General features: G+C 39.5%; 1 protein-coding gene across 1 annotated transcript in view; it reads right to left on the reverse strand.

Annotated features, from left to right (window-relative positions):
• Positions 1–3,727: 3,727 nt before the first annotated feature.
• cryl1 (crystallin, lambda 1) overlaps positions 3,728–15,697 on the reverse strand; it is an 81,127-nt gene continuing 69,157 nt past the window's right edge. The window contains exons 6-8 of the mRNA XM_073043696.1: positions 10,954–11,059; positions 5,917–6,023; positions 3,728–4,988 (exon numbers count right to left, since the gene is read on the reverse strand). Of these exons, the coding sequence (XP_072899797.1) occupies positions 4,881–4,988; positions 5,917–6,023; positions 10,954–11,059 (321 nt within the window). The 3' untranslated portion in view covers positions 3,728–4,880. The remainder of the gene's footprint in view (positions 4,989–5,916; positions 6,024–10,953; positions 11,060–15,697) is intronic.

The raw sequence follows: 15,697 nt of genomic DNA on the forward strand, positions 1-15,697 counted from the left end.
AGTAGATTCACCTGATTATTTCCTTGACTGGTGCAGAATGGGCCTTTACTCTGATGGGTTGTTCTCTCTGGAGTGGGGGAGGCAGAGGGGAGACCTGATGAAGGTTAAAGACTACCACAGACATAGATGAGAGTAGACAACTAGCATCCTTTTACCAGGGTTGAAGTGTTTATACTAGAGAGCCTACATTTAAGGTAAGAGGGGACAACTACTTTTTGTAAGTGAACAGAGTGGAGGTTGTCTGGATGTGCTGCCAATGGTGACTGCAAAGGCAAATATGATAGAATGTTTAACAGGTTCTTAGATAGGCATATCAATCTTATTTAGTTAGGTATTTAATCACTATCTGAATTAGTTTGGCACAACATTGTAGGCTGAAGGATTTATTCCTGTGCTATACTGTTCAGTTTCATTTGTAAAATGCAGGATAAATTTAACATAACAATTACTACCACTTCAGTCTCCTTTAAATTGTTAATAAAGTAATAGCAAAAGCAGGTAATTGCCACATCAAGCAACACCAATTCAATAATCTGCTTACCTCCTTGACTTCCCCACTGGCAGACCAGAGTCAATGCAGATTGGAAATATCATCTCGTCCTTGCTGAAAATCAATACTGGTGCACCTCAACGATGTGTGCTTAGCCCATTGTTCTACTCTCTCTACACCCATGACTGAGTAGAACATATGCCTATGAGGCATTATGCAGTTAAACCATTTTTCCCAGTATGAATCAAATTGTTCCAGTTTATGATTAACAGATGCTGTTATCTTCTCCATTTAGCATATGTCCATTGTACAAACGTTTGTAATTTCCATCCATGCATTTAAAGTTGGGCTCTCCTGTGATAACCATTTCCTAGTAAGAGTCTTTTTACCAGCCACCAACAGTATATTCATTAAATATTTATCTCTTTTCAACCATTCTTGAGGTATATATCCAAGATATATGGTCTTACTCTCCAAGGGTATTTTACATTTAAAGATGTCTTGTAGGGCATTGTGTATCCCCCTCCAATAGTCTTTGATAACAGGGCAGTCCCAAAAGATATGATAATGATTTGTATTTTGATTTCCACAATTTCTCCAGCAAACAGGGAGGTTACTATCATAATGGGATTTCTGAGAGGGTGTAATAAAATATCTTATCAATTTTTTCCATCCAAACTCCCTCCATTTCTGTGAACTGGCACATTTCCATTGGTACCTCCATATTATTGTTCATTCCTCCTCAGATATAATTATTCCTCCTTCCTTCTCCCATTTTGTTTTAATGTATGAAGTCGAATGTGTTTTATGATTTGACAACCCCTTATACATGCTTGAAATGATTCTACTACCATTATCTGAGTTATATGCTTTTCTAAATAGCTCTATCAAGCATGTACTTGCCTTGGTTACACTTTTAAGCGTCTTATTAACATATTGTCGCATCTGTAAATACTGATAAAAATCTTGTTTTTCTAATAAGTGTTTCTGTTTAAGCATTTCAAAACTAAACAGTGTTCCTTCTTTCATTATGTTGCAAAGAACTGTTATTCCTTTAGCTGTCCAGTCCTTAAATCTAGCATCCAATTTATTTGGTGTAAAATCCAAGTCATATGCACACCATTTAAGAATTGCAATATATTCTTATATATATTCCCTAGATTATATTCTTTTATAGTAGTTTTCCATATTTTAAGAGTCAATTTCACCCATGGGTTATCAATAGTATTTATGTACCTTTGCAGGTTGTTATCAGCCAAATTGCTTGTATGGGGACAGGAAGTACCCGCTCCTCAATGTTTTTCCATTGAGCGTCTTATGATGGGTTGCACCAACATATCAGTTCTCTCAATATGCTTTGAATTCTATCAGAAAAAACACTGTCAAGCTGAGCTCTGCATGAGAATAACTGTCCTAAATATTAAGATAACAGCTGACCAAATATGTTAGATAAAAGTATAGCATAAGATCAAAAGGGAAAATGTTCAGTAGCTATTAGAGGCCAAACATTAATCTCTTTTGAAATTACTCTTGTGCCCCAGTACAAAACTAGCAGCTGCAGTGATCTCTTGTGAAAAGTTAGATCCAACAATTACTCTTATATTAGCTATTCTGCACTTCTTACAATAATTGACTCCATGACAGTCAATGGGAAAACTGAAAAAAAAATCAAGGTTTGGGCAGAGAACATAATGAACTGCACTTTTCCTACTTGCATCATTTGACCATAAATATTTACAAATTCTCCCTCTCTGCTGTTGGGGTGCAACTGCACTCACCTAGCTCCTTTCGTAACTATAGCTGATGAATCACAAACAATGGCATCTCTTTTCAATCCTGTACTTTCATATCTGGAATCACCCACAGAACCAGCCTTGGACCTCTCCTATGTCTTATTTATACATGTACATTGACAATACTCTGCTTTATATCACCAATTCTCAAACCATCCAAGCGATTTCATACAAATACTAGCCATATATGTCAAACTCAAGGCCCGTGGTGGAATTATCTTTGGCCCGCGAGATATCTAATTACTATTAAAGCTGGTCCCAGTAATCGAAGCACCTATGGCGTATGATATGGCTAATGCTGAGTTTATTCAGGTACCAGGTTTTCAGGGTTTTTAGTGTTTATTCGGCAGTCTTCTTCATAAGAAATGGAATTTGTAAAGTGAAACACTTTGTAGTTATAGCAGAGACTGAGACACATGAGAGCAGGCTGAAAAAACGGAGGCAACGAAAGCTGCGTTCGCACGTGTCCGACTGATCCGGCCCGAATGAAGCTGCATTTTGCTCAATCCGGCCTGTGACCTAAAATGAGTTTGACACCCCTGTGTAACTAGACCAACACCCAAAGCTATCATCTTTGCACAGTCTGACAACTCAGTTCTTCAAGTAACTACACCATACTTCTGTAAATAGATGAAACTGAATCAAACTGTTAATAAACTTCATATGCTTGACTATGATGTTCTTTGACCACATTTTTATGCTAAAGTCTATCGATTTCCAAGCCTATTTTCTGTCCCTGCCCCAGTTCATCTGATGTTCCAATCTTGATCTTTATCTGTTATTCCTAAACTTTTGACCATCATACTCCTGTCTGGCCTTACTGATCCTGCTCTGTAAACTTCAACTCGTTGAAAAATTCAGCTGTCTGCAAATATCTATCCTTTTGCCCAACACCTTAAACTCACTAAGCTACAATGACTCTAATCTTCATTTCTGTTCATACAACCAGCCCAGACACCTGCATTACTACAATTCCAGCTCTTTTTCACCTGAATGTTACTCTCTGTAACACTGGAAGCCATTGCTTAAAGCTGTTGTGCTCCAAAATATTTTCTAATTTTGATAGCCATCCATTTTACCACGCATTGTACCTGTTATTTGATAACAATGAAATGTCTTGGATTTATTAAGTAGGAAAACAACAGCCCGAGCTTGTTATCACCTTTCAATTCATCAAATAGCAAAATATAACATTTTTCCCACTTAATGACTAACCTCTTCTAAATAGGGAGGGGTGCAAGGATTAGAGAAACTGCAGTGTGGATTTAAATACCAACTAGCAATTGTTATAACTAGTCCATTCCAGCATGTGTATGACAGCAGCTGTGTACTTTGCAATAATGACTCTCCACAGGAATATTCCGTGTGACCCCTTCAACCAATAAAGTCATGTATGAAGTAAGATGGAACATTTAGCAAAGCCAAATAGGTCCAGTCACAATAATAGACGTAGTTAACTCTTTATTCATAATATCGCTTAATAACACAAAATTTTCATTTAAGGAACAACAGCTGAATCTACAAAAGGTGAGAAAATACAGCTGGGTATATTTTTTGCAATGTAAATTTTAGAGAAATTGTGAAAAATAGTCATGAGCTGGTCCTCTAACTCAACATTTTAATCTCTAATGTAAAAAGTATTATCTTCATAAATTGATATGTGTTATGTAAAAATACAAACTTAAAATGTATTGCCACTTGGATTCAGCTTAATGATATAAATTATTCAGATTGCAGCAAATGAATTTATACTAGAGTATTTCAGTAAATATGACAACCAAGAACACACTGATTAATACATTATTTCTAAGAGGTTAATACAAGTAATTTAAATATATGTGGCCACTTCATGAGATATACCTGTATGCCTGCTCATTAATGCAAATATCTAATCATGTGGCAGCAACTCAATGCATAAAAGCATGCAGATTTGGTCAGGAGTTTCAGTTAATGTTCAGACCAAACATCAGAATAGGGAACACAAAGTGTACTGCAGATGCTGTGGTCAAATCAAGACGTACAAAAAAGCTGGATGAACTCAGCAGGTCGGGCAGCATCCGACAGAATAGGGAAATAGTGTAATCTTAGTGAGTTTGACCATGGAACGATTGTTAGTGCCAGATGGGCTGGTTTGAGCATCTTAGAAACTGATCTCCTGGGATTTTCACGCACAACTCTTCTAGAGTTTACAGAGAATGGTGTGAAAAATTAAAAAAAACATCCAGTGAGCAGCAGTTCTATGGGTGAAAATGGCTTGTTAACGAGATGTCAGAGGAGAATGGCCAGATTTGTTCAAGCAGACAGGAAGGCGACAGTAACTCAAATAACCATCTTACAATGGCAGTGTACAGAGGAACATTTCTGAACACACAACACATCAAACCTTGAAGTGATAGGCTACAGTAGCAGAAGACCACTCCTGTATCTAAATAAAGTGACCACTGAGTATTTAAGCATAGGCAAAAATTTAATAAAGTATTAAATGAGCAAGCAATCAAGTATTAACATGTCATTTTATATAAATGCAACTCATATTGCTCTGCATTATAATCTGTAAAACAAGATAACAATCTTGAGAGAATCTTTAGGAATACATTTCACTTGCAATCCGATTTCAATTTTGCTAGAGCCATCAGATGACAGTCTCTCTGCACTCTTCGCGCATTAAGGCTTTCTGGATCCGGTGGAGTTTTTTCAGACATTGCCTAGAGAGTTGAAAAAGTATTCATATCTTAAACCTCCATTTAAAATGTTAATTTTAATGCAACAAAAACATTCAAATAAATGACCTCTTACTTCTGAATTACATTTTTGATTATTGGAGGTGTTGATTTTAACAACTGTACCAAGCCATTTCTTTGAAAAAATTTTTTTTGCCATACTCAAAGTTTAACTTTAAAAAAAGTATAATCTCCCTCACACATGCATCAACATTCAACATAGCAGGAAAGTAAGTTACCTGCTCTTAATTTAATACTATTCCCGTTCAGAAGAACATCTACAAGGAATACCAAAGTGACTTGAAAACAGAATTATGTCATTACTTCCTCAGAGTATTGTTTTCTAGATTGAAAAGATTGATAGGAGGAAAATTCCATGTTACACGAATGCTAATTTTGATTTTAACTGGACCCACTGCAAAATACTTCTGAATTTTTATACAGATGCTTATAGAAAAAAATAACATTAAATGCACCAACACCCACTTAGTAATTTTGGATAAATCCCATGTCCAAGTATGGAGCAGATCTTATTTCCCAGTATTAGTTTGTGTCCTGGGTTGCAACATCATTCACGTAAAAACGGTTTAGTTTCCATTTACAAAAGGGCTTTAATAAAGAAATCATCAAAAGGAGGCATTAACAACAAAAATAAGTTACTACAACAATGTAGTCAAGGCAGCAGATATAGAAATAATGTATACAAATTGAGTTCTCCACACAGCTGATATTTTAAACTAGCAATACTAATATACTCTGGATGCACTGTGACTTGAGTGAAGCTTATGCCCTGGCATAACTTCAAATGTTAAAACCTAATATGGCCCTGTAGAACCAAATTCTACCAGTTAGTAGTATGATCTTTCAGAAACAATATTCCTTAATCACAAAATCCAAAGGACTTTCCACCTACCTTATTAATTTTCTCCATAACTTCGCCAGAAAATTCAGGAACAGGTCCAAAAGACGATAAGACACTTTTCATACCTGCCTCATACCGCTCACAGTAACACTTGAACCCTAGAAAATGAATAAACATTTATTTGTATATTTATCATTTTTATCATATGCTTCCAAGTGGAAAATAGTCACAAATGTCAAGACAAGGAATGGTACATCTGGCCTCCTTTGGAACAAGCTCCAACATGCACTGGTAACTGAACTTCTTTTAAGTGGGACAAGGGAAGGACAGAAAATAAATACTTGTGCAACTCGATTACTATTTTGCTCCAGACACAAACTAATTCTTAATAAACATATTGTCTTAAATTTTATGCAATTTTTTTCTTCTCTCCTTCTGACTGGCGATCTGCTTCTAGACATCTAAAAATAATTTTTATTTTACCCGAAGATTGACTAAGGGCAATTTCCTCTTGCCAAGCTAGTAATCTAATTTGCATGATCACCAATGTGAGCGTATCCATCCTTGGGAACAAATAAAACTGTGCTTAGTGCTACAAGTGTGGTATTGCAGCAAGTTTGGGGTCAATGTGCCTGTTCCATTTTCCTTTTTTTTTGTGCAGGGAGGAGGGATTTGGGGGTTGATGATCATGCTGCCTTGCTTTTCTTCCTTGGTTTCAAGGCTATCTGGAGAAGAAGAATTTCAAAGTTGTGTGCTTTCATAATAAATGAGCCTTTGAACTTCCAAGGCCTGGTATAAATTGCTGCAATAAATACCAATGTAGCATTTTCTTCCTGATTACATTATGCACTTAAGATATAAAGTTCAAAGTAAATTTTATTATCAAAGTACATATACATTATGTAATCATACGAGATTCATTTTCCCGTGGGCATACTCAACAAATCTACAGAATAGTGACGATAACAGGGTCAATGAAAGGTCAACCAGAGTGCAGAAGACAACAAACTGTGCAAATGCAAATATAAATAAATAGCAACAAATAACAAGAACGTGAGATAAAGAGTCCTTCAAATGAAATCATTGGTGGTGGGAAACATCTCAGTGATGGGGTGAGTGAGTGTAGTTATCCCCTTTTATTCAAGAGCCTGATGGTGGAGGGGTGTTAACTGTTCTTGGACCTGGTGATGCAAGTGCTGTGGGTGGTGGAGAACACTGATGATGGATACTGCTTTCCTATGACAGGACTTCATCTAGATGTGCTCAATGATTTGGAGGGCTGTACCCGTGATGTACTGGGCTGAATCCACTGCCTTTTGTAGGATTTTCCATTCAAAGGCATTGGTGTTTCCATACCAGGCTGTGATGCAGCCAGTCAATACACTCTCCACTACACATCTATAGAAGTTTGTCTAAAAGTTCAGCATGACATCTAAGGAAGAGAGGTAGTGACACTGCCATGCTTTCTTTGCAATTGCACTTACATGCTGGGTCCAGGACAGATCCTCTGAACCAGTAATGCCAATGAATTTAAATTTGCTAACCCTCTCCACCTCTGATGTGGACTGGCTTGTGGACCTCTGGTTTCCCTCTCTTGAAATCTACAATCAGTTCCTTGGTCTTGCTGACAGTGAGTGAGGGGATGATGTTACAGGTAGTCCCCGAGTTACGAACGTCCGACTTACAGACAACTTGCTCTTACGAACCAAGGAAGGAGAACGCCGCCCTCCATTTTAAGTCAGATCGCGATGCTGTCCGCCATTTTAAGTCATTGCCGTTGACATTGTGTTGAGTGTTTAACTTTGTATTTGGCTTAAATTTTTCTTAGTAAGATGCACCTGGTCGGCCGGTGGCGTAGTGAGATCAGCGCCGGGCTGGAGAATGGAGGTTCCTGAGTTCGATCCACTGACGGACCACTCTCGTTCTGGGTTGATGTCGATCCAGTGACTCCCGTACCATCTGTGCCGGGTTGATGTTGAGCTCGCAACTCGACCTCATTTTTAAAAAAAACCCACTGCCACCTCCAGTTTAAATTCCCACGCGGAATATTGTGGAGGATCAAATACTCAAACCCAGCATAGCCCCCACTTGTCCCATTTAGCCTGTCTCAGTGCGGTGGCCCTTATGACCCAGCGGACCTCGGGACCCGCCGCCCACAGTATTTCTGTTCCATTGATGGGAAGTGATCACGATTGAAAATAAAGTGGAAATAATAAAGCGTTTGGAAAGAGGTGAAACGCCATCGGTCACTGGAAAAGCGTTTGGCTACAGTCGGTCAACGATCCGAACAATTTTAAAGGCTAAAGGATAAAGTGAGAATAATGGAGCATGTGAAAAGCCCTGCCCCGATGAAAGCTACAATTATTACTAAGCAACGCAGTGGTTTAATTATTGGAATACGTACGTTTCTTAAGTGTTTTATATGCATAGAAAGGTAAAATATATACTATATACTAGCGTTTGACTGACTGACGCTAAATAATACTGGATGTACTTGTTCCGACTTACGTACAAATCCAACTTAAAGACAGACTCAGGAACGGAACTCGTACATAACCCGGGGACTGCCTGTATAACACTACTCAGACAAATTTTCAATCTCCCTCCTGTATGCTGATTCATCACCACCTTTGATTTGGCTCACAACAGCGTCATCAGCAAATTTGAATATGATGTTGGAACTGTGTTTGGCCTCACAGTCAAAATGTAAAGCGAGTAGAGCTGGGGGCTAAGCACACAGCCCTGTGGTACACCTCTGCTGATGGAGATCACAGAGGAGATGTTTTTCCCCAATCTGAACTGACTGGGGTCTGCAAGTGAGGAAATCCAGGATCCCATTGCACAAGAGGGCATTGAGGCCCAGGGCTTGGAGCATATTGACTAATTTTGAGAGGATGTGGTATTGAATGCTGAGCTGTAGTCAATAAAGAGCATCCTGATGTATGCACCTTTGCTGTCTAGGTGTTCTGGGATTGAGTGAAGAGTCAATGCGATTGCATCTGCAGGGAACCTGTTGTTCTGGTAGGCAAATTGGAGTGGATCCAAGTCACCTTTCAGCCTGGAGCAGATGTTTCATCACTGGCCTCTCAAAATACTTCAGCACTGTGGATTTACGTACAGCTGGGTTGTACTTACTGAGGCAGGTCACCACACTCTTCTTGGGCTCTGCTACAATTGAAGCCTGCCGAACCAAGAGGTTAGGGAACACACCAGCCAGTTGACCAGCACAGATCTTTAGTATGTGTCCAGGTACCCCATCGGTCTGGCTGCTTTCCATGGATTCACCCTCCTGAAGTCAGCTTCAGATACCGAGATAAACGGATCATTGGGAGATGTGGGGGTTTGTTATGGTTCCTCCACATTCTAATAGTCAATGCAAGCATAGGAGGCAGTGAGCTCATTTGGAAGTGAAGCCCCGCTGTTTCCCATGTTGCTTGATTTAACCTTGTAGGAGGTGAAAGCATTCAAACCCTGCCACAATGCTGAGCATCCCTTGTTGATTGCAGTTTGTTCCAGAATCTCCACTTCGTCCGTGAGATTGCTTTCCACAGATCATACCTGCAACTCTTGTAGCTTTCTTGGTCTCCAGGTTTGAATGTCTCTGATCTGGCCCCTAATAAATTTCGGATATCTTGGTTCATCCAGGGCTTCTGATTGGGGAAGATACTGAATTACTTAGTGGGGACACACTCATCCACAGCTATTTTAATAAAGTCCATTACAACTATGGTGTATTCATTCAGATCTCTAGGTGAGTGCTTGAACACGGCCCAGTCCACTGACTCAGAGCAATTCTGTAATTACTCGTCTGCCTCCTGCAACCACCTCTTAGTTGTCCTAATCTCTGGAGCCTTGCTCTTTAGGCTCTGCCTGTATGCAGGTAGGAGGAGGACAGCCAAGTGATTTGATTTACCAAAATGCAGTCTTGGCAAGGAATGGTAGGCATTCCTTATCTTGGTATACCAGTGGTCTAGTATGTTGGGACGTCTGGTGCTACAGGTTATATGCTGATGGTAATTGAGCAGGGTTTTCTTCAAACAAGCCTGGCTGAAGTCTCTGACTACATTTTGAAATGCATTGGGATGGGCTGTTTCATGTCTACGGACGTCATCATGCAGTGTTGTGAGTGCTTGCTTATAGTCAGCCGCTGGTGGTATACAAGCTGTGGTCAGGATCACAGATGAGAACAGCCAAAGTAAATAAAATAGTCTGCATTTAGGTGTTCTGGGTCGGGGGAACACGAGTTTGACAGAACTGCCACGCTGGAGCACCAAAGAGAATGGACCATAAACACACAGCTCCTCTCTTTGTGAGTCCGCTCTTCAGTCATTCTGTGAATCATGAATTCTTCTGATCTGTCCACTGCATCCAGCGTATCCGGAGAAAATCTAATTTTGATACAGCATACAATTGAGCAGAATTTCATCTGCCTCTGATACAGCAGTCTTGCCATCAGATCCTCCATTTTATTCTCCAGCGACTGCACATTCACCAACAAGATGCTGGGTAGAGGAGGCCTCATCTTTCTGTGTTTCAGTCTGGCTTGGATTCCCCCTCTCCTGCCTCACTTCTGAACATGGAGATGAGCCTTAATGGCACCCGACCGGTCCGCGTTCTTCAGTTGATGGTGAGAGTTAAAGATCATTGAGGTGATCTAAAAGTCCACTATTTACAGAGAAAAGTTACATGCTGTAGATTGCAGCAAAAGTAAATATCTTTAAGAGGAATTTTGGAACAATTTTTTGTAGTGCACAGAATGTCACCAATGATCGCTGGCGCCATCTTGTTCACTTTCATGTACTATGACTCCCAAGTAGCTATGAAAATAAACATCTTACATAAAATATTCTTAAAATGAATAATCCTATTTCTTTACATAATGCACCATCTTTGCCAACTCACATGGCCCATCTTGGCTTTCCATATCACAGCTTTTTTCCAGATGACAAGGAATGATAAAAAAAACTTCATATTTTGCTTTCTTCTCTTTCATCCGTCTTTAATAGACTTTAAACGGCTAAGGCCGTAATGAGGCTTGTTACCCTCATGAGTAACTACCACTGTAAGGTGGACTTCATCAGTTCTTACCTGGTGCATTGAGATGAGCAGTTTCAAAAGGTCCCATAAAAGTATAACGCATTCCTAAGCCAGCAGACATCACAAGGTCTACGTCTTCAGGTGAGAGCACACCATCCTAAGTTTAACAGAAGTATTGCTATTCCATTTTAGAAACTCAGAAGTCATCTACCAACTAGTCAGTCAAACTGTCAGCTGAAAGCATACATTAAAAATTTCACCATCAAAATTGAAAAAAAAAATTAACAGGGCTCATGTCCATTTTTAAACACAGTTACCTGGTAAGCCTGGCTCCTCAATGTCAAATAGCTACAAAGCAATTCTAAAGCAAAATTCATTATATTTCAGGTTGTGTGCATATCAAAAAGATTAATTATCACGGCAAATAGACCTTGACCATCAACAGAAAAAAAGATGGAATAGTACAGTGGGATAGGTGCATCTGTTCCAGAGGCCTTTTTTCAACAGATTGGCGGCCAACCTTCCCAACCTTTTGCTTGGGCAATTTACTGCCAGAGTAGTGGTAGATAGTGAACTCCTGAGTGTAATCAAGGAGAGTCTCATTAAGGAGGCTTCCTTGAAATTATGTTCAAAATGCTCCTACCAGTGGGCATGAGCCATCACACTGTCCCTAACCTTTCCTCCATTCTTGGCTTTGAGCAGGAGGGGCCTTGGGTGTTTGGGTCATAAATGCTTTTGAGCATTGAAGAATCCAAGTTTTTTGTTGTTGCTGAATCTCTGATGCTTTTCTCTCCTGCTATTTCTTCTTTGAGTTTCAAGATTATTTTTTAGGACATCCAATCCCTTTTCTTCCCAGCTTTTAGCTTGCAGCCTGAGAGCTCCTTACATTAAACATTTATTGGTTTAACAAGACTGCCAGAAGATTTGGGAACCGCTCTGAGGTTTCTGGCATGGGAATTGTAAATCTATTCGTAGATACTATTTATGAGTATCAGGGCACTTGGACATTTGGTGGTGCTTGCTGGCTGAGAGTCAAAAGATTAGCCATGGGACTTTGGCTGAGCTTTGCAGGGTCTTTCAAGTCCTATTGCTGATTCTTTTTGTGTCAACAGGACACAAGTGCTGAACAAAACAAAGACACTGGGTGTCCACCTTTCAGAAAAACAAAGTTTAGATTAAATGTCGTGCATCAGCAAGATAAAAGAAACCATTACAATCTTAAATGTTAGGAAATTTATCATATCTATACACACAATTTTCAAGGATCATTAAAGATCCTTACATTAGTAGTTTGTACCAACAACTTTCTTGCTCTAATTACAGTGAATTCCAGTTAATTGGACCATCAATTATTTGGAGCAGCTGCTTATAAGGGACAACTCTTAGAGAAAAACTAATCGAACAAAATTGCTGGTAATTCCCTTGTTTATTTGGGACACCATGTCCTTAATTTGGGCAGGAGACTGTTGCCAAACAGGATCTAACTAGAGTCAATCACATGCACTGTATGGCTGTTAGACGATACATTGTGCTTAGAGCAAACTGTTTTTACATAGCATTAGTTGTGCATGTCTCTGTTCAAAAAGCAGTGATTTTTGTCCCTGAGAGTTGCTGTGAAATAAACAGTAAGACAACTCCAAGGTGTTTTGTTTAATGTGGTTTCAAACGTACATGCTGGAGATGACAGAAACAGCCGGTAGTGAAAAAGAAATGATTTCACTACTTCAACAAATTAGAGACTATGAAGAATTTGATATTATCGACAATCATCTTGAATGTTATAATGAAAGTAAAGATTTGGAGGATGCAAATGAAGGTACCCATTAACTGCACTAGGCATTTGCACTAATTTTGTTCCTTGCATTCACATTGTATTGAAAGGACAGGCAGGTAGGCAAAGGAGGTGGCATGATTCTGTTGTTAAAAAGTAAAATCAAATCATTAGGAAGAGGTAACATAGGGTCAGAAGGTATTAAACTGTTGTGGGTCAAGCAAAGGAGCTGCAGGGGTAAAAAGAGCTTGATGGGAGTTATACACAGACCTCCAAACAGTAGTGAACATGTGGTCTACAAATTACAACAGCAGATACAAAATGCATGCCAAAAGGGCAATGTTACAATAGACACGGGGGATTTCAATAAGCAGGGGGATTGGGAAAATCAGGTTGGTGCTGGATTTCAAGAGGGGGAGTTTGTAGAATGCCTATGAGATGGCTTTTTTTTTTAAAAAAGAGCAGCTAGTGGTTGACCCCACTAGGGAATGAGCTATTCTGGACTGGCTGTTGTGCAATGAACCAGAGTTGATTAGAGAGGTCAAGGAAAGAGGTCAAGGTCAAGGTCAAGGAATCCTTAGGGGCCAATTATCATAATTCACCCTGAAATTTGAGAAGGAGAAGCTGAAGTCAGATGTATCAGTATCACAGTGGAGTAAAGGGAATTACAGAGGCATGAGAGAGGAGTTGGCCAAAATTGATTGGAAAAGAACACTGGTAGGGATGACAGCAGAGCATCAATGGTTGGAATTTCTGGGAGCAATTTGGAAGGCACAGATACATACACACGCACATTCTGAGCCTATAAAAAGCTTTCATGTTTTACTGTTTTACAACATTGAAACACAGTGGATTTAATTTGGCTTTTTTTTTTACACTGATCAACAGAGAAAGACTCTTACGTGTCAAAGTGAAAACAGATCTCTGTAAAGTAATCTAAATTAATTACAAATATATAAAATATAAAAATAATTGACCCCCTTCAAATCAGTATTTAGTAGATGCACCTCTGGCAGCAATTCCAGCCTCGAGTCTGTGTGGATAGGTCTCTATCAGCTTTGCACATCTGGACACTACAATGTTTCCTCTTTCTTTATAAAACTGCTCAAGCTGTGTCAAAGCTGCATGTGGATTGTGAGTGAACAACCGTTCTCAATCCAGCCACAAATTCTCTATTGGATTGAGGTCTGGACTCTGACTTGGGCCACTCCAGGACATTAGCCTTGTTATTTTTAAGCCACTCTGTGTAGCTTTGGCTTTATGTTTGGGGTCATTGTCTTGCTGGACAACAATTCTTCTCCCAAGTCACAGTTCTCTTGCAGACTGCAGCAGGTTTTCCTCCAGGATTTCGATGTATTTTGCTTCATTCATTTTACCCTCTACCTTCACAAGCCTTCCAGGGTCTGCTGCAGTAAGTGTCCCCACAGCATGATGCAGCCACCACCATGCTTCTCAGTAGGGATGGTGTGTTTTTGATGATGTGTGGTGTTAGGCTTACACCAAACAGCATTTAGTCTGATGACCAAAAAGCTCAATTTTGGTTTCATCAGACCACAGAACCTACTTCCAGCTGACTTCAGAGTCTCCCACATGCCTTCTGGCAAACTATAGCTGAGATTTCACGTGAATTTTTTTCATCAGTGGCTCTCCCTTTGCCACTCTCCCATAAAGCTGCGACTGGTGAAGTACCTGGGCAACAGTTGTATACACAGTCTCTCCCATCTCAGCCACTGAAGCTTGCAACTTCTCCAAAGTTGTCATAGGTCTCATGGTGGGCTCCCTCACTAATTCCCTTCTTGCATGGTCACTCAGTTTTTGAGGATGACCTGCTCTATCCAGATTTATAGCTGTGCCTTAATCTTTCCATTTCTTGATTATTGACTTAACTGTACTCTAAGGGATATTCAGTGACCTGGAAATTTTCTTGTATCCATCTCTTGATTTGTGTTTTTCAATAACCTTTTTTGCAGCAGTTCACACAACCAACATAAGTACCAAAGAGATGGCATACAATAGAGCGAAAATTAGTGGGAAGTTAGAGGATTGGGAAGATTTTAAAAACCAACAGAAGGCAACTAAAAAAGTTAAAGGAGGTAAAGATTGAATACGATGGTAAACAACCAATAATATTAAGGAGGATACCAAAAGTTTCTTCAGATAAATAAAGTGTAAAAGAGAGGTGAGAGAAGATATCAAACTGCTGGAGAGGTAGTTATGGGAGACAAGAAATGGCAGATGAACTGAATAAATATTTTGCATCAGTCTAGGGAGAAAGTTCTTGGGAAACTGAAAGGTCTGAAGATAGACAAGTCATGAAATTCAGAAGAATAAAGGGTGACCTCACTGAAACCTACTAAATGTTGAAAGGCCTCAATAGAGTCAATGTGGAGAGGATGGTTTGTACGGTGGGGAGTCTAAGACCAGTGTGCACAGCCTCAGAATAGAGGGGCATTCTTTTAGAATGAAGCCAAGGAGGAATTTCTTTAGCCAGAAAGTAGTGGATCTGTGGAATTTGTTGCCACAGGCGACTGTAGAGACCGGGTCACTGGGTGTATTTAGGGCAGAGGTTGATAGATTCTTGATTAGTCAAGGCATGAAAGGATACAGGGAGAATGTCGGACATTAGGGCTGAGAGGGAAAATGGATCAGCCATGATGAAATGATGGAACAGATTTGTTGGGCCAAATGGCTGACTTCTGCTCCTATATCTTTTGGTCTTGTGGATGAATTCCTCCATTGAGAACTATTGGGAACGAATACATAGTTTTATTGTCCTGTAGTACTATTGCTAGTATTCTAATTTGTTCTGTATTTAATTTAAATACGTAATTTGTTACTGTTTGTTTTTTTTAAAATATATACATTTTTAACTATTAACTATTTCGATAAAACTTCAGCTAATTGGGGCAGCCACTTAATTGGGCTAAAATGTACTGGTCCCAATGAGTCCTAATTAAGCAGAATCCACTTAGTCCCTTTCTAGCCATTACCATGGCTTTGCTTTAAAACTGGTAGCATTCCACT

Source organism: Hemitrygon akajei, chromosome 4, assembly GCF_048418815.1.
Source record: "Hemitrygon akajei chromosome 4, sHemAka1.3, whole genome shotgun sequence".
In the NCBI taxonomy this organism is placed as follows: domain Eukaryota; kingdom Metazoa; phylum Chordata; class Chondrichthyes; order Myliobatiformes; family Dasyatidae; genus Hemitrygon; species Hemitrygon akajei.